General features: G+C 35.4%; 1 protein-coding gene across 3 annotated transcripts in view; it reads left to right on the top strand.

The window, feature by feature from the left end:
• TRRAP (transformation/transcription domain associated protein) overlaps positions 1–19,354 on the top strand; it is a 101,304-nt gene that overhangs the window by 41,495 nt on the left and 40,455 nt on the right. For all 3 annotated transcript variants that reach the window (XM_074918853.1, XM_074918854.1, XM_074918852.1), the window contains exons 38-56: positions 266–532; positions 1,112–1,318; positions 2,191–2,349; positions 2,433–2,567; positions 2,769–2,879; positions 4,164–4,310; positions 6,334–6,547; positions 7,202–7,327; positions 9,199–9,345; positions 10,357–10,559; positions 11,239–11,360; positions 12,183–12,396; positions 13,343–13,522; positions 13,865–14,011; positions 14,690–14,809; positions 15,133–15,420; positions 16,764–16,901; positions 17,307–17,419; positions 17,921–18,056. In XM_074918853.1, coding sequence (XP_074774954.1) covers positions 266–532; positions 1,112–1,318; positions 2,191–2,349; positions 2,433–2,567; positions 2,769–2,879; positions 4,164–4,310; positions 6,334–6,547; positions 7,202–7,327; positions 9,199–9,345; positions 10,357–10,559; positions 11,239–11,360; positions 12,183–12,396; positions 13,343–13,522; positions 13,865–14,011; positions 14,690–14,809; positions 15,133–15,420; positions 16,764–16,901; positions 17,307–17,419; positions 17,921–18,056 — 3,174 coding nt within the window. The remainder of the gene's footprint in view (positions 1–265; positions 533–1,111; positions 1,319–2,190; positions 2,350–2,432; positions 2,568–2,768; positions 2,880–4,163; positions 4,311–6,333; positions 6,548–7,201; positions 7,328–9,198; positions 9,346–10,356; positions 10,560–11,238; positions 11,361–12,182; positions 12,397–13,342; positions 13,523–13,864; positions 14,012–14,689; positions 14,810–15,132; positions 15,421–16,763; positions 16,902–17,306; positions 17,420–17,920; positions 18,057–19,354) is intronic.

Below are 19,354 nucleotides of genomic sequence, written 5' to 3'. Positions count from 1 at the left end.
TTTTTATTTCTTTTTCTTTTTTTATAGGTTAGCACTTTGAAAGTTCCTAGATGTGCTATTATTTAAGAGTTCTCACCTCAGGAGGTTCTTTTTTTTTTTTTTGTGGTATTAAACTGAATCAAAAAAGTGGTTATAGTTATTAGTCTTAAAAACCACTCAAAAAGCAAAAAGCTAGGACTTTGCTTTTATAGATAATATTCTCCTTTTTTTTTCCTTTTTTTTTTTTTTTCTGACCTTCCTCCTCTTTGATCATCACTGGGACTAGGTACTTGATCCAGAAAAACAGGCTGATATGTTGGATTCTCTCAGGATATACCTCTTGCAGTTTGCCACGCTTCTGGTTGAGCATGCTCCACATCACATTCATGACAATAACAAAAACCGGAACAGCAAGTTGCGACGTTTAATGACGTTTGCTTGGCCTTGCCTCCTGTCCAAGGCATGTGTGGACCCAGCATGCAAATACAGTGGACACTTGCTTTTGGCTCATATCATTGCAAAATTTGCCATACATAAGAAGATAGTTCTGCAGGTATTGACTATGGACTTGTATTCATACGTTTAAGGGATGTTGATAAGTTCTGTATTGTGCTTTTTAAAATTTTAAGATGCAGAGTAGAAGGTGCACAGTAGTTTTGGATACTTAGTATACAAGTGAAATTCATGTGCAACAAACAAATACAGAAGCAGCAGCCCAAATATTAGTACAAATTTATTTGGGGATAGGAGAATATAGAAAGAAATTTGAAGAGAAGTGAAAACAAGAGAGGGTAACTGGGAGAATGAAAAGTCCTTTTGTTTGAATTAAGAAAACTGGTAATATTTCTTCATTTAAAAGAGACAGATACTTCACTTGAGACAGAATGTGGGGACCAAAGGAAACTTCAAATTGGATAGTGGAGAGGAAGGAAGAAAAAGGGAACATAAGGGAGACAGAAGTATATACTATATGCTTCTGATGATGAAGTATCATCATACATTTACCGAATTATGGGCCTTTAGGAAAAAATTGTGTTGTTTAGAAAAAGTAGGTTGTAGTTTTTCTTTATAAATTGCTCTATTTTTGTAAACATGTAAAATATTAATGTTGATCAGAAACCTTGCTGTTTAGGTTTTTCATAGTCTTCTAAAAGCTCATGCAATGGAGGCCCGAGCTATTGTCAGGCAAGCGATGGCTATTCTGACTCCAGCTGTGCCTGCTCGCATGGAGGATGGACATCAGATGCTGACTCACTGGACACGAAAAATCATTGTGGAAGAGGGTCATACAGTTCCCCAGCTAGTACATATTTTGCACTTGATTGTACAACATTTCAAGGTACTTGTACCAGTTACTCTGTTAGTCACTGTATCTTGGATATCAAGGAGGTAAACTGCAGTTGGGTTAGAAAGTAGCATAATCTGATTTTATACGTTTTAGCTTCAAAAGGCATCAGCTGCCTGCAAAGATATAAAACTGAAAACAACTATTAAAATTAGATAGCAAACCACTTAGTAAGCTTTATCATGATTGAAGTTAGAACTCAGAATGTTAGGTGAAAGTCTGCAAGATGAATTAATTGCATGTGCATTAGCAGTGCTCTTTAACAGAGTTTGAGTTGTTTAAAAAAGCACGTAACCATATTCTTTTCCATCCCTCAGTCATCCTTGTTTGTTTGAGTTTATTTATTCTGTGGGGTTAACTACATAACTTGTATCTCCAGCTAATGTATGTTGGGAAACATTAAATAGGGGAGTGCTGCAGAATGTCAATACACGAACATTTTTGAAAATACATATTAAAATATGATCCAAAGTGACAGCTAGCTAACATTCATTTAAGTCACTTTTCAAGAATTGATGCCTCGATGCTTTTTGAAAAAACATCTGAGTGTGTTCAGATATGAGTTGCAGCTCTCTCAAAGGATCAGCTCAAAATTGGAATGATTGGTCCTTGAGAAAAATCATGTCTCTTCAAAAGAACATCTTCATTTGGGTACATGAACTCAGTAGTCTGTACTGAAAATTGTAGCCAAAATTTTATTTTCAAAACACCAGTTACTTTTCTGGATTGCAAAAGTCGAACATGGTACAGATTTAGCAAACTTTGGGATTAAAAACTATTTTACCATTTTGCTTTATTTAGATTGTACTTTTTGTGTAGAATTTTATTGGTTAATGGCTAACACAACTGTGAAACCATCTTTTCAGGTTTATTATCCAGTGAGACATCACTTGGTTCAGCATATGGTTAGTGCCATGCAGAGACTGGGCTTCACTCCCAGTGTTACGATAGAGCAAAGAAAATTAGCTGTGGATCTTGCTGAAGTAGTTATTAAATGGGAATTGCAAAGAATTAAAGACCAGCAGGTAGGAAGTCTAAATAAACTGATGAAGCTTGAACTGTTATACAGTTAAATGCATTTTTAACATGCATATTGCTGATATTTCAGCCAGATTCAGATATGGATTCAAGTGCAAGTGGAGAAGGAGCAAGTTCTGCCTCATCTGCTGTTAAAAGAGGATTGTCTGTGGATTCTGGCCAAGAAGTAAAACGATTCAGGACAGCTACAGGAGCAATAAGTGCTGTAAGAAAAAAATCAGGTTTTGTTCAGAAACTCTGAAATTAGAACCTGCACTGACTAAGCAATTTAGTGTAATTGTTTTTTTCCACATAACTTGAAACTCTGTGTATTAAAGGTTATAGTTTTAGAAAATATTTTAAGTCTGTTCTGCTTGTTACCCTTCTTCAGTGTTGCTTATGGTTTTTCTGTTTTGTATACATGCAGGTATTTGGGCGTAGCCAGTCCTTGCCAGGAGCCGATGCACTTCTTTCCAAGCCGATTGACAAGCAGCATACAGATACAGTTGTGAATTTCTTAATTAGAATTGCTTGCCAGGTAGTGTGTTTATTCTGATATGCAAATACCAATGCAGCATTAGTAGCCAGAACCATAAACTCCTCTTTTCATAAAGAGTCCTTTTATGCTTGGATTATTCTAGTGTTTGTATACTTTCTTTTGCTGAAAGGTTAGAAACTTTAATGTGAAACTGTACAAAAAATAAAATGTTTTTATTTTAAGGAGGAAAGAATTGAATTTGATAACCAGTTTCTGCATGTTTTTCATTTCACAAATGATTGATATTATTCATGAGAGCTATGCTTTAGCTTCTTATTGATGGCATTGTACGTTTACAGCTTGATGCAGGGAGCGTGGTCTTTGAAATTAAAACTTCAAATGCGAACAGTTGCAATCCAGATTTTGAAATGGAAGGAGTGAGTCTCCATTTAATGTGCTGTTGATCACTTCTGGCATTTTGGTTGTTCTTTACTTTTCATGCAAGTACTATATCAGGAGTGACATGATTGAAATAAACGTGACTAGTAGAGTTTGGCTGGGGCCAGGCAGACTTCAGAAAGGTCCCTTTAAGCGTTTATATCTTAGTTTATATATTTGCCTGATGCTACAAAGTATGCTTCTGCTATTGCCTAGATTTAATGGCAAGAATATTTTAACCAAACCAGAAGAATATTTAGAGAGTTTAATAGGGAAGGATTATGTCAATTACGTGTCTAAGGATAATGATTGTAATTGTATTTTCAAGATCAGTTACATGAAATTACTTTTTTTCATGCAGCATGTAGAACTGAAGCTTTTCATCAAATTTTGTTAAGAATTAACTTTTCTAGAGTGGGGAAAATTAGCTGGGTGTAGCTCATAGCTGACAAATTTTATGGCTTCTGCTTCTGCAGCAGGCTCAGCTGGTAAGTGACGTGGAATTTTATACACCACAGTCCATTGCACAGAATAGACATTCTCTTGAAGTATAATGATGAATTGAGTAAAGAGCTATGTATGTTTATGAATACCTTGCAAACAGAAAAGATTAACCATCTTGAGCATGTTCAGAGTTGTAGTAATAAAGTATGGGATTAAACTTTTTTAAAATAAACCTTTGATGGATGATTTGAGGTAATTAGCTAGCAGTTTAGACAGCAGTTCTGATGTTTACTATTAGTTGTCAGCTTTTTATGCAGTTAAATACTCTGTGACTATACTGATAAAACTACTTAAGCTCATCCATTTCAGAAATAAGAAATTATATGGTTGCTTGGAATGCATGATAAATTAATGAGTTGGTTACAAAAGGGTGTCGTTTTGTTAACTCTGATAAATTGCTAGGTAAATGACAACTCAAACACTGCTGGATCTCCTGGGGAATTGCTGTCTCGCCGCTGTGTCAACCTTCTGAAAACAGCTTTACGACCAGACATGTGGCCAAAATCCGAACTGAAGTTGCAGTGGTTTGATAAGCTGCTAATGACTGTGGTAGGTAACATTCTAGTCCTGTAGGTTTTTAGGTTTCACTAGCACATGTGTTGATTGAGTACTAGTGATAACTGGATACTGATTTTTACAGTCTTAGTCTTCTCTTCTTTGTAGTGAAATACATAAATTGTTAAGTATGTGAATTGCATCAGTGGTTATAATTTGTGTAGCTGCAGCACTTACAAATATTGAAGGTTGTAGTTTACTTGTTTGTATGGCCTACTAGTTGGTGGTGGTGTTGGTTGGTAGGTTGGTTTTTTGTTAGTAGGAAGTTTTAGAAGTTGATTTTATTATTCCTAGTTTTCTGACTACATGCTGATAATATGTTCACTGAAAAGCTAGCTTCCTCTGTTTGATGATACAGCAGAATATATTTATCATCTGTATGCTGTTTGTGTGCTTTTTGATATATAATAAGTTTTTCTACACCTATTTTATTTGTATCCTTCTATTTAATAGACTAACAATTCTTACTGTGTTAAATTTTTAGGACCTCTCTTGATGTTACTTTCCTATTTCTTGGAATAGAGGAGTAGTATATCCTATATTTCAAAACTTTAAAATGTCTAAAATTACATGAAAATTCACTGTGGCCCATTTTTTTTCTAAATGTTGACCTACATGTGCTATACTTTTGTAATGTTGTTGTCTTTATGGAGATAGTCCTTGAAAGGGCAAGTACCTACTTTCATCCTTTTCTCTTTCTGTTGGAAGAGTTTTTGATGTGGCTCCATTTGTTTTGGGTTTACAAGTGTTGATAGTGCTCCAGGGAGCTCATACTTGTTGCTTTACTCATCTTTTCCCAAGTAGTGTGCAACCTGATTGAAAATTGCCATTAAAATTAATACTTTTTTTCCTGTTGATGACATTCGATAGCCTACAACAGAAAGAACCGCAGTCAGTTCTAACCGTTATTGCACAAGGCTTACCTCTTACTCAACTTCCTCACTTAGTGCAAAGGTATTTAAATGCCAGGTGATGGAGGCTGTGCAGTAACAGCAGTATGACTCCAGGGAAGTCATGACTGAGTGATTCCTCTGCACTGAAGACAGAGAAAGTTTAAGTATCTACCTGCTGACTGCTGAAGAAGAGCTGTGTGTTCTGTACAGACCAGCATTGCCTTCCCATTCTGGAACATAGGGGAACATGGTGGAGTTCTAAAAATAACATGAGAGTGTGCAATTCAGAGAGTTCATGTGCTTCCAGAATGTGAACTGCTATCTTTTTCCTCCACCTTTTCAGACAAATCTTACAGTTTATCATCTTTCAGGAATTTGGGGAAGATGGACAAAATGCACTGCATCTAAGAGTGAGCCGAAATCAAAACCTAGCTTGCTCCATTTCTCCCACCTCAAAACAAACGCACCATACCACCCCTCAGACCTGAGCAAAGTGGACATTGTTGATGTTTACTTAATACAAGGATATGAGTCCTCTGGAATAGGAATTTTATATCGGAATTTGGTGCTATGTGGCATTGGTTACACAAGAGGTTCAGAAAAAAGAATAAGGCTTCTGCAGCAGACAAATTTACTATCTTAATGACAGTTTTGTAGGTTTACGAAGATATGTCCAGGAATATTTTATTTTCTATTTCTTTAGTTCCAGGTATCCCCTTTTCTAACCTTTAAGCTATAACATCATAGAATATGCTATTTGAGCTCTTCACTGAAGGCCTGTCTCTGAAAGATATTGACAAGGAGATAAAACATAATCCTCTGTTGAAAGCATTTCTAACAAGCAAGGTTGCAGGCAAGTTTCAAAACTGAGGATCACAAAAAACACCAGAAGGGAACATACCTGTAAATGCTTAAGTAACACTTTTATGGTTAAAGATTTTATAGTGCCTTGTATTTCACAGTTTTATATTGCATGACTTACTCAAAAGATTGATGTGAAACATCTCTAGTGTAGAAACCTCAGCCTTACAGGTTTTTAACAGATTTGATCTGGATGTACTAATCTGTGCAAAACTTGTGTTATTTCCTCCACTCAACTGCTTTTTTGTATGTGTTCTCATTAGGAACAACCCAATCAGGCCAACTTTGCCAACATTTGCACTGGCTTAGAGGTCTTAAGTTTCCTGTTAACTGTACTGCAGCCCCCTGCCATCCTTAGCAGTTTCAAACCCCTGCAACGAGGCGTAGCAGCTTGTATGACTTGTGGAAACACCAAGGTTTTGAGAGCAGTCCACAGTCTGCTTTCTCGCTTGATGGGTATTTTCCCTACAGAACCAAGTATGTAGCATTTTCTTCCTCCTTTTATTCTTTATTGCTGCATAACTGAAGTGATTAAGGGTGGGGCAAAGACACTCTTTGCAATGTGCTAATATTCTGTTTTATGATTCCTCCATTTAATAGTCCATTTTAGCCTGCACTTTCAACTTGTGCTTAAAAAGAGTTGAAATAAGTGATCATGTGGAATACATCATTATCCATTGACATAAAAACTTAATAACCTGTGGCTGTCATAACTTTGGTTCAAGAAGTGCATGACATAAATTTAATGTATTTTTGCAATTATAATTTTTCAGCTTCAGAAGTGCAATTTTTTAGTTGTTAAGCTGTGCTGTTTTGCTAAAACGTGGAAGGGAGGTAGAGTGTAAAAAAGTCAGACAATAGGTAATATGCCATGTTGTAATAATACAAACAAATTTAGATAATCTTCAAAAAGAAAAAAATCAGTAATCTAAGACTTCTCATCAAGATGAGTTACTTAGAAGTAGTGGTACACTATTACAGAACACATACTGGTTGTATAATAAAGAGGTTTATATAAATGAGGGATCTGCTTCTGGTGATGTAGATGACTGTGTGTTCACAGTGTAACTGTTTTTGCCTGTTTTGTGCCTAATGTCACCAAAACTAAACACAACTCTCTAAACTGTTCAGGTACCTCAAGTGTAGCTTCGAAGTATGAAGAGCTGGAGTGCCTTTATGCTGCAGTTGGAAAGGTTATCTATGAAGGACTTACTAATTATGAAAAAGCTACTAATGCTAACCCTTCTCAGCTCTTTGGTAAGTTTCCCACATGTCTTGTAGGTGTAAGTAGAGTCCCTGTTAATCGGTAGGATCTTTATCATGAGCTTTTATTTTCCATAAGGAAATTGAAATCTGGCATCATGCAGAGGAAGCTGTGGGAAGCATTTTGAGCTAACTTGAGAGACAAGCTTGGGATGTCTGTCATTTTTGAAAAAAGGGACTGAGGGTTCACTGCATTCTCTCTTCTCCCAGTAGCTGACTTGGGAGCAGTTACTGGAAGTGGGGAGCTGCAGCTGTGCTAGATGGAAGCCTTCTGTATTCAAATACACAGCATTAGATTAACCAAAATATAAAGTAAAAGTTACTGGAAACTTTTTATTTGGAAAAACCAAAATCCTGTGGGCAGTACTCTGAGATGATCTGTATAAACATTCTTGCATGTTATTGCCTTATACTTTCTTGTTCAGTTGTTTTTAAAGCCTCATTTATCAACTGATTTAAATAGTGTAGGAAGATTTATGTGATTATAGATCTTGGATTCTCAGAAGTAAGAAATGACAAAAATATGAATTTTTCTTGAGTGAGCAAATCTGAATTTTTAGCGTATACCATTCTGAAGAGTTGAAATGTTATTTTCTTGTTCTTTTTGCTTACTTATCTGGTAGAGAACTCAGCTATACCATACATGACAAAGATATATTGGAATAATACAGTTTGGTCCAGAACTGACTGTGTTGGTAATACAGACCTGAAATTGCACAATTTTGGAAAACTTGCTGATTTAAATGGCAAATGTCCTTCACTATTCTACTGTGTGATCTGTGTAGATAGTTGTAATTTTGCTTTGAGAATTGCCTATTTGTCAGATGTCAGGATGTGCTTTACAACAAACTAACCAAGAAAGATGTTGCTTACATTTTGTCCAGAGCTCACTTAAGGCAGCACTACAGTCTGTCAGGTGGTGCCTGTCTTACTAATTCTATGTTTAAGAGGCTGAACTTGATGTGCCAAGTTATGTGCACACCTGAGAACAAAAAGAAATAAAAACTTTTGAAGCAGCCATTCAACGAACAGCATGCTTCTGTGTTCTAGGCTTTTGTTGAATTACGAAGTTGCAGTAAGGAAAGTGATAGCTGTTGGTTTCTTTAGAGGGTATAGTTTGACAGGATGTGTGTACTTAAGTATTTTAAAGCATAGATATTGCTCGAACTGATTGGTTTGCATGAATATGGACAAGCTTATATTAGAATAGGCATTGTTAACAACTGTGTAATTTGGATGGACTGTGGTCTTTGCACAGTGCATTCATAAACTGCTGAAGTTAGCTGTTTCTGTAGTTAACTTTCAATCTACAGTAACCGATTTATGAAACTTGATAAAATTTCTGGATTAGAAAACCAAGATTGTGTAATTTTAAACTTTATTTTGAAATTCCTAAACCAAGGGCTACTAATGTAAAAATTATGTTACTTTTTGCTAGTAAAACAGATGTGCAACACGAGGAGTAATTTAATTTTACCTGGTTAACTAGATTTCCTTTTTTTTTTTTTTTTTTTTTTTTTTTTTTTTAAGGTCTTGAAGAAGTGTCTACTCTCAATCTCTCTCCGTTCTCCCTTTCTCCCCCTTCCCCTCCATCAGCACTTACAGAGCTTTGAAATATTTTGATTAATGTAAAAGTAACATTTTAGTCTTTGACTGAAAACTAAATTTGAGGCTGAAATAGTTTCAGATTTCTCATGTTTGTACCTTGCATAGTCCCATGCTTCTTTTGTGGCAGGACAAAATACAGCTAGAACGTTTTCCTGTGTTCTTTCACAGAATGAGAACATACACATTGAAAAGCTGTATCTTACTCAGGTAATGCTCAATAGAAGTTTTACTTCCTTAAGTATTGTTTTTATCAATAGGTACCTTAATGATTCTGAAGTCTGCGTGCAGTAACAATCCCAGCTATATTGACAGATTGATTTCAGTTTTTATGCGATCTCTGCAGAAGATGGTCAGGGAACACTTAAACCCACAGGCTACAGCAGGAACAGCAGAAGCAAATACAGGTATTACATTATATAGTCTAAGGATGTTAATGATTAGAAGTGTTGTAAAGTATTAAAATCTCTTTATCCTAAAGGGATCCAAATTATTTTGTAGAGTTTTGTGTGCATTGTTAATTGTTGAAAAGTGCTTCAGCATTAGCGAGAAATATTACTGAAGGACTGAAGAATGCACTTTTGAGTTCCTGTTACTTGCTCAATATATGAATTTTATTATTAACCCAAACATTTCAGTTAATGGTTAGTGAATATTTGTTGAGCTACAGCATATATGGAGATACTGAAATTCTTCGGGAGTTTATAGTGTTGAGGAGAGAGGGGCTGAATTCTTTTGATTGTTCTGTGTTTTCACTTTTTTTTACTTCCTATTTGAGAATATTGAAACAGCTGTTTTTGAAATTAACTTGTTGGAGCTGATGCTTTTGTTTTTATCTTTATGTACAATTCTATCAAATGAATTATGTCACGAGTCATGGAAAAAATCAGATGTTCTTGTAGAAAAGCATTCAATGCTAGTAAAGAGCACTTTAATTTATTAATGAATAAGCTACTGAAGAAAATACTTTGAAGGAATTGCTGCTGTTAGATTCTCAGTCCATATTTTAACTGGGTAAATGGGAACCTTGCAAATTTTATTAACACTGAGAAACAATTGGAAGATTATTAAACTTGACAGATAAGTAAGTCAGGAAATTAACAGAACAGAATCTTACCGTATTTCTTTCGCAAGTTTAATTGCAGTTTTTCAGTACTGGGCTTCTGTAAATACCTTTACCAAAGATTTGCTGAAATGAAATCACACAGGCTTGCATTTAGGATTTTGAAAACATTTGTGGTTTTTTGGAAGGAGAATGGGAAGTTGTAATTCTGAAAACACTATTTCTAGGGATATATTCCCAGGTAACAAAAATAATTGTTGTGATTTTTAAAATTACAGTATATTTTCTTGAAAATATTTTTATTAGGCATTTTACAGGTGTATACACTGTTGCAAGGCTTTTTTTGCATCCGTAGCAGGTACAAGTGAACTGGTAATGCTAAGCCTGGATCTTGTGAAAACTCGCCTGGCTGTGATGAGCATGGAAATGAGGAAAAATTTTATACAAGCTATTCTAACATCTCTCATTGAAAAATCTACTGATGCCAAAATTCTTCGTGCAGTGGTAAAAATAGTGGAAGAGTGGGTGAAAAACAATTCTCCAATGGCAGCTAATCAGGTAAATTGAGAAGATAAAATCACTGCTCTCAAATACTAAATAACTGTAAGCCACTGTTATAATTCATCAGTTGACAGTGATATTTGTAAGGATCTGTTATATATGTTTAGATGCCCTTGATGAGATCTGGAATACTGTGAAAGTAATGGGTTAAGGATGCTTAGTATTTCATAGGCTTATATTAGGTGTTTGTTCTCAGATGCTGTTTTGTTGAGAACTTGTTTTAAAGTAAAAGTTTTAAAATATATTTAACATTAACTTGGATAGAGAGATTCTTCAGAAGGAGGATGACTAATGCTGGTTTAAGCTGTGTTACTCCTGTAACATTTTGTGGTCTCCTCAATTTGCCATATTTTCTTTTGGAGTTGAGTATTTGACAATGGAGTGCTATATAAAAGGACCTACACCTTTTAAAATACACATTATGGATTTTTATAGTCATTGAACAATTTAAACCTGTTTTTAAAAATTATTTTAGAATTTTCTAGTATATATTAGAAGGATAAATGCTTGAGATATTTTTCTTTTTAAGAACTATGACTTTCTAACAAGCTATTTTTCTGTACTTTAGAAGTGAAAGAGTGATATAAAGGATGGCTGAGGTGCACTTTGAATGTTTCAGTTCTCTGCATGTTTTAAGATGAAGTTACAAGATTAATCATGTCTTCTTTTAACACAGACACCTACTCTCCGGGAGAAGTCCATTTTACTAGTGAAAATGATGACTTATATTGAAAAGCGTTTTCCAGAAGACCTGGAATTAAATGCCCAGTTCTTAGACCTTGTTAACTATGTCTACAGGTAATTATAGAAATTAATCATTTATTGCAGCTTATTGGTTCATAATTTGTACAATATATGACCTTTATAACATGCCATCAATCTTTTTAGGTCTGAATTAAATGAATTATTTTTTCTTTTCCTAAAATGGAAAATCAATTGATTTCACTGAGAACACAGTACATATTTATGGAAGACAATTTGGAAACAGAAGTTCCTTAGAAAGAATTTCCTTCTTAGCTTTGCTAAAAATATCTCTTCCTTTGCCAAGATACCAGGGCATCCTCATAGCTGATTGGTATTCTGAACACTGTGGTGACAGCTGAAATCTGTCTGTCTTTTCACATCCATAAGGTATAAAGATTTTATTTTTCTTGGAAATGTATTGTAAATTATACTTTCAGAAGAGTTACTTTGCTAGCTAAACTGGCAGGTTTTGTAACATGGTGAAATAATTAAAATAGTTACCTTATCAACAAATGCTAGGTATTTAATTTTGTGCTGATGATTCACATTATCTTGACTTGCTATTCGCTGCTGTTCTGTTTGCAGGTGTGGACATGGTGGTCAGAAGTATTTATTAATAAATATCTTCCGGTATTTCAAAGAGAATACAGATGTGGCTGAAATTTTTCTACTCCTGAAAGAGTTTTTATGATAGTTTTGGGACAGTTTTTTAATAAGCAGTAATATTTTCTTTGCTGTTTCTTTCAAAATGTGGAATTCCAATTTCTTGGATGCATGCCACACACATGTGGGCTTCTAGAGAATATTGCATCTTTTGATTTTTAGTATTTTAGATATAAATGTTCTAACGTTCTCTTCATCTTTATTTTCTTTTAGGGATGAAAATCTTTCTGGTAGTGAACTTACTGCTAAACTTGAGCCAGCATTTCTTTCGGGTTTACGTTGTGCCCAGCCGCTCATACGAGCCAAATTTTTTGAGGTCTTTGACAATTCTATGAAACGTCGTGTTTATGAGCGCCTGCTTTATGTGACCTGTTCTCAAAACTGGGAAGCAATGGGAAATCACTTTTGGATAAAACAGTGCATCGAGGTAGGGAAGTAATTTGTATCAGAAATACAATTAATTTGAGAAATAGGCTTTATTCCCTGTTTTTCTTGGCTGGGTGTAAATCATTATGCAGTGTGTGTCTTGTATATATTGTCTGTACCAAAGCTAAAAATAACCAAGTCTACTGCCTCAGATACTTCCTGTGGTGCTTGAAAATAAATACAGTGTCTAAACCATGAAATGGCTTTAATACCCACCTTTAAAATCTATTTTTCTCTGCAAAAAGTTTAAAGACTGGGTTAATACTTCTTAAGAAAACCTATCTCTTATAAATGATGGTGATTATTAAAAAAGAGAATTGTTACCGTAGATGATTTCAGGAAAATTGTCAAGGCTAGAGTGTCTGCTCTGGTGGTATGATAACTGTTAGGTGGGATTGCATTGAAACAAAATTGCATTTTTGGTTGGTTTATTTAAAACAAGATGGGGCTAAACCTACTTTTTTTTTTTTAATTTTTAAATCAATTTGCATATGAGTTTAAAGTGACTTAGTACTATTAAAATTATTAGAACTCCTTCCAGAGAGATGAACAGCATTGTGGTTTTTTTCCATATCCTTTTTGAGAGGACTTTCATTGTAGCAATGAGAGTCTGTATACATTAGCTCATTGAGGGCACTAAATGTACCTGTTAAAAAGTACAAAATACAGAATTTAGGGAAAGAAAATTCCTGTTTATTCAGCATTTTCAGGAGAGGCTTGAAAAGCAATCTTGAAAGTAGAATCATTAACTTCAAAATGGTGACAAAATGTCATCAGATTAAGATGAAAGTGTCTTGGTGTATTTATTGAATAAAGGTGATAAATAGACCTCAAACATTATTGTAACTTCTATCTTGTTCATAAATATTAAACCATAATGATGTTTTCCTTGAAATACTACAGTAAAATGTGTATTTTAGAACTCTCCTTGTTTTTTAATGTCCTAGCTCCTGTTGGCAGTGTGTGAGAGAAATACTACAATTGGGACAAGCTGTCAGGGTGCTATGCTGCCCTCTATCACCAACGTTATCAACCTTGCTGACAGTCATGATAGAGCAGCCTTCGCTATGGTAACCCACGTCAAACAAGAGCCTCGTGAAAGGGAAAACAGTGAATCCAAAGAGGAGGTAACTTACAGAAAATACCATGGAAAAGGAAATCTTTCTGACGGAATATAGCTTTTCCTAGTTTCTCATCAAATAAGTTTGGAGAATATGTCTTGATGATGTGCAGAGATTGTTCAGTATATCTTGTGTTTAATACATTATATTTTAACTATGTGTGGGTTTCTCAGAACTTGCATTCATTCATTTAGTCTGTACTATAGCACTCTAGAAACTTTGAAGAACCAGCAGAAATAGGGAGACATGAAATAAGTTGATTGGAACGGTATTTTGTATTTGTATGGGGAAAAAAGCAAAAGTACTTAGAAAATGTTTGCATGCTTTGAGTTGTTTACTTCTGTACAGGATGTTGAAATAGACATAGAATTGGCTCCAGGAGATCAGACCAGTACACCTAAAACGAAGGAACTCTCTGAGAAGGACATTGGGAATCAGCTGCACATGTTGACCAACCGACATGACAAATTTCTTGACTCTCTTCGAGAAGTGAAGGTTGGTACAAGTCATTGGTTTCATGACAAATCACTCTAATACTGAAATCTTCAAACTGACCTGACATGAGCTTTTTTCCTTCTTTTTTTTTTATCTCACACTGATTTTTTAGCTTTTTTTTTTAATGTAGACATCTCTTAGAATCTGATGTATTTTCTAATCTGTATAGGGTAAAAAATTCTTAAGCCTTTACTTGGTCCCTTTCCTGTAAAGTTAAATTTCATCCTTTTCTACCTGTAAGTGTATTTTAACTGTTCAGTTAAGAAAAAAGTGAAGACAAAGGCAGGCTATAGGATCAAAAAAGTGTATCAGCATCTTACGTTTAAATAATTTCTAAGTAAATAATTGTAGCTGAGAGCTATGTTGAAATAATTCTCACAGTAGTAACAGCTCTGTCCAATTAACTTGATCATTCTAATTACCAACCATCAACTTCTTTCCTTTTTCCTCATTTTTTTTTTTAAATGGTTACAGTAATGAATCAAGAGTCTTTATTAACATGAAAATAGGATTAAGTTTTTGTTACAGTAGTCTGTATTGCTAAAGGAAACATTTTTGATATGTTGGTTGGAAAAGTCATTTGCATTACTGCTTAAATAACTGTATAAGTGAACTGTTTTTCCATAGTGTTAATCATATTTTTCCCATTTGTACACGTGTCTTTCTTTTTGATTTTAGACTGGAGCATTGCTGAGTGCCTTTGTTCAGTTATGTCATATTTCTACACCATTAGCAGAGAAGACTTGGATACAGCTTTTTTCCCGACTTTGGAAAATCCTGTCTGACAGACAACAGCATGTGAGAATCTCTCTATTCTCACTTATAAATTCTTCTGACTAGTGTTTCAGGAAAATGTATTTGTGTGGTAAATGACTTGTTCGCTTGCTTTGAGAAGTTTGCCATTCTTTGTGACTAGTGAATACTGTACACCTTTATGAGTACATCTTTTGAACGAAATAGGGCCCTTCAATTTACAAAGAGAAATACACTTAACAAATGATTGTTTCCTGTATTAACAAGGTTTTTAATCCTTGTTTAAGTTATTAAACTAAATTAAGTTTAAATTATCTAACTGAAGTTTCGGAATGCACAGGTAACTATTCTTATGTTTTTTCTTCTAGGCTCTAGCAGGTGAAATAAGCCCTTTCTTGTGCAGCGGTAGCCATCAAGTGCAACGAGATTGCCAGCCAAGTGCACTGAACTGCTTTGTGGAAGCTATGTCACAGTGCGTTCCTCCCATTCCCATCAGACCTTGTGTCCTGAAATACTTGGGTAAAACTCACAATCTCTGGTTTCGTTCTACACTGATGTTGGAACATCAAGCCTTTGAAAAAGGACTGAGTCTACAAATTAAGCCTAAACAGACAACGGAGTTTTACGAGCAGGAAAGCATAACTCCTCCTCAACAGGTAGTGTTATATTAATTGAAATACGTTATGCAATGTGAAGAGAAAAGCACAGTGACAGTGTAGTATAGTAGTATCATAGAATCATGTAGGTTGGAAAAGACCTTTAAGGTCATCAAGTCCAACTGTAAACCATTGCCAAGTCCACCAGTAAACCATGTCCCTAAGTGCCACATCTATTGTCCTTAAAATACCTCCAGGGATGGTGACTCAGCCACTTCCCTGGGCAGCCTGTTCCAATGCTTGACCACCGTTTCGGTGAAGAAGGTTCTCGTAATACCCAGTCGAAACCTCCCCTGGTGCAACTTGAGGCCATTTCCTCTTATCCTATCACTTGTTACTTGAGAGAAGAGACTCACATCCACCTCGCTACAACCTTCTTCCAGGTTGCTGTATTGAGCCGTAAGGTCAGGTTCTCATAAGACTTGTTCCCTAGAGCTCTCACCAGCTTTGTTGCTCTTCTTTTATATGCCCTCCAGCACCTCAGTGTCTTTCTTGTAGTGATGGGCCCAAAACTGGACACAGTATTTGAGGTGCAGGCTCACCAGTGTGGAGTCCAGGGGGACAATCACTTCTGAGTCCTTGTATTAGAAGCTTGTTGTGTTGATTTTTTTAATTTGGTGAAAAAATTCCTGTTCTTACGTGTTTGTGAATATAGACACTTGCAACATTGTTTTGTTTCTCATGCTTTTCTTTCATCTGTCATTGCTATTTTAATATTTTTCTTTTGATCCCTCTTTTCCATTTGCTTTTGACACTTAATTCCCTGCAGCACTGTAGAAATAGTTGAAGCCATTTCTGCCCCTGATTTTAAATCCTGAGTAGAAGTCTGTATTGTCTCTGTCTCCCTCAAAGGGAATATGCTTTTCCTAATTAAGCCTGTTGGTATATGACCTTAAAGAATTACTAGCTAAACATAACTGAGTGCTTTGTAAAGTGGTGCTGTTGTGTTTAGTAGTCTGTCAGATAGTTATGATCTCTAGGCATGTTTGTGATCAGCTGAGGAAGCTAAATATTACAGATTCTTTTTACATTAAAGACCAAGTTGTCTCATTAAATAATTTTGTTTTCTATGATTTGATCTGATATATTAGGGAGTGCAAGCATGAATGAATGTACAAGCCAGAGGTTTTTTTTCTTTTTGTCATGTAATGCAGTGGTCGTGTCAGTACTTGGTTGTTACTAATTGCTTGCCTTCTAGCAGTTCAAAAAGAGTTTATATAGACACTACTCTATTTCCATGTCTTTCTCAATTTGTGTCAGTGTAGAAACATGTGGTTTTGCTATCTACTGTGCTTTATAAGGACAGCTTGACTGTGGAGAAGTATGTGTGCTTAACATTCTAGGAAATACTGGATTCCCTTGCTGAGCTCTACTCTTTGTTACAAGAAGAGGATATGTGGGCTGGACTATGGCAGAAACGCTGTAAATTCCCGGAGACAGCAACAGCTATAGCCTATGAACAACATGGCTTTTTTGAACAGGTACACTCTTGATACTAGAAAGGATTTGAGTAGTTCTGCTGTCAGGATGAATACTCTGGTCAGCAAGAAAACAATTCTGAATATTAAACAGCTTCAGTCTTCTGGAATAGAAAGTGCCATAGTTTATCTACTGGCTAAAGTGGTAGTTTAAGGCTATGTAATACCTAGATAAAGTGAGATTTTAAAATATTTTTTTTAGCACATCCGTCAGTTTTTCATGACATTTATAAAGCTGCTAAATAATGAGTATATTCAGGAATGAGTTAACGCGCTTTACTTTTTTGAAAAAAAAAACCACTTTAGAATTAATGAAAGTTTTCTTACTACTTTTTTTTTAAAGAAAAGAATGTTGAGTTAATGTGTATATAGCAGATGGAAAAATAAAATGGTTTGAATTTTATTTAGGCACAAGAAACTTATGAAAAAGCAATGGAAAAGGCTAAGAAAGAGCATGAACGGAACAATGCTTCCCCTTCCATCTTTCCTGAGTATCAGCTCTGGGAAGACCATTGGATTCGGTAAGACTTTAAGGCTGATGTGGAACAAGTATTTTTACCTTGCAATAGAAGTAAAATACCTTGCTGGTTTAAAGCATTATTTATGAGAGTAACCATAGCTCAAGACTTAGCTCAGATACAGGGGAAACTTAGGGGAATAAAAAAAAGCTATTTTTTACTCCCTTAACACACCTTCAGAAGTGATATGCCTGAAGTGTTGTAAAAATGTAATTTGCTATTGGTGGAAACAGACTGGAGCTAAAATTTGTTTTTCCTATTTAAAATGGTTGTTCTGGGAGGCACAAAATGCAGCTCTTCCCTGTTCACAGATTTCTGTATTATAACTGGTAATAAATTAAAAAAAAAAATCTTCCCATCTGGATAAAACTTTTGCAGTGCTTGCAGAGCTGTTTATGAACGAACAAATATGCAGGTAATATTCTGATATACAACATTTATAGTCACTTTTATTGAAGGGGGTTTTTTTGGTAGCCAAATTGACAACATTTTTGATTTTCTTAGTTGCTCAAAAGAATTGAACCAGTGGGAACCTTTGACAGAATATGGCCAGTCAAAAGGTCATATAAATCCTTACCTAGTACTGGAATGTGCATGGAGGGTCTCAAACTGGACTGCTATGAAGGAGGCTCTTGTGCAGGTGAGTGAAGGCTTTTTTGCGCTAATGTTTAGTTTCCTCCTTCATTTTACTGATTACAGTTTAACAAGTAAGCATTACAGTTCATTTGCAGACACAGTGAACTGCTCTTTGGAAGTTTTCTTTGATGTCCCAGCTCACAGCTGTGTATTTGGGCATGTCATTTGACAGACAAGCTTGGTTCTTTGTCTGTTTATAAAGCTGTGCTATATAACCCGTGTAGCCAGGACAGGTGAAAGACAAGGTGTGTGGCAATGAGTCATTAAAATGCTTGCAGCAGAAGTGTGTGCTGGCAGGGATATATGGAGAAACTTAAAATGGGACCCTTGCAAATATACGTTATTATTTAAAATAATGCAGTATCGGGGGGGGGGACGTTTTTTGTATTTTACACCTTTACAGGAACAAATGTTCCTTGTGTGAAAGTGAATAAAATATGAAAACACATCTATTATCATCTTCCTGTCTGTGGGCAACATAAATATGCTTCTAGATGAAAAAGACCAACAGGCCATTGCCTCTCTTGATTTTGTTTGTTTTAGCACCTGAAAGGCAAAGCCAAAGTATTTTCAGCTTCTACTGTCCAAACTTAAAACTGTTGAGCACAATTTATTCTGTTTATCTCCACTGCACATGAAAGGGGATTAAGACATGTATGAAAATGTGAGGGTCAGGGACTTGTCAGCTAAATTTGATTGACCTTAAATACCTTAGTGTATCTGAGGAATATTTGTAAGGCTGTGTTTTGGGATCCCTGTTAAAAAATTCCTGAAAAAGCAACACAGGAAATCTCAGTTTCCGTGTTGATTGGTTGGTGAGGCCGGTGTACACTGCACATTATATCAGTGGTTACTGTTTTAATTAAAGTGGTGACAAATTTGGTGTTTTTTATATGTAGTGGGAAATGTATTGGGATTACTTACTTAACACATGCTGGTTTGATTTTATAGGCTTGCTTAGCAGAGGCATAAGAGAAGGTTTGTTGTAGCAATGTTCTTTCAGTACAATGTTCTTCTGTACTGTCTGTCTGGGGATTGCTTCCTGTATCTGCTGCCTTTTGTTTTCTTCTTAAGTAATCAAATACTTTATTACTGCAAATTAATTACTAGATTTCTAACTTTATTCTCACTTTGAGTCTACTTTAGTTCCATTTAAAATAAGGCTCATTTAATTTTGCAATGTATCCATTACATTTAATTTTAAAATGTCTTGGGAGCACCAAAAGTTGGAGCCGGTGTGGTCAAGACTGACAAGTGGTGATCTAACAAGAGATGAGGGACAAGAAGACAAGGTAATGAACC

Source organism: Athene noctua, chromosome 15, assembly GCF_965140245.1.
Source record: "Athene noctua chromosome 15, bAthNoc1.hap1.1, whole genome shotgun sequence".
Lineage (NCBI taxonomy): Eukaryota > Metazoa > Chordata > Aves > Strigiformes > Strigidae > Athene > Athene noctua.
This window is presented reverse-complemented; position numbering and strand designations above follow the sequence as displayed.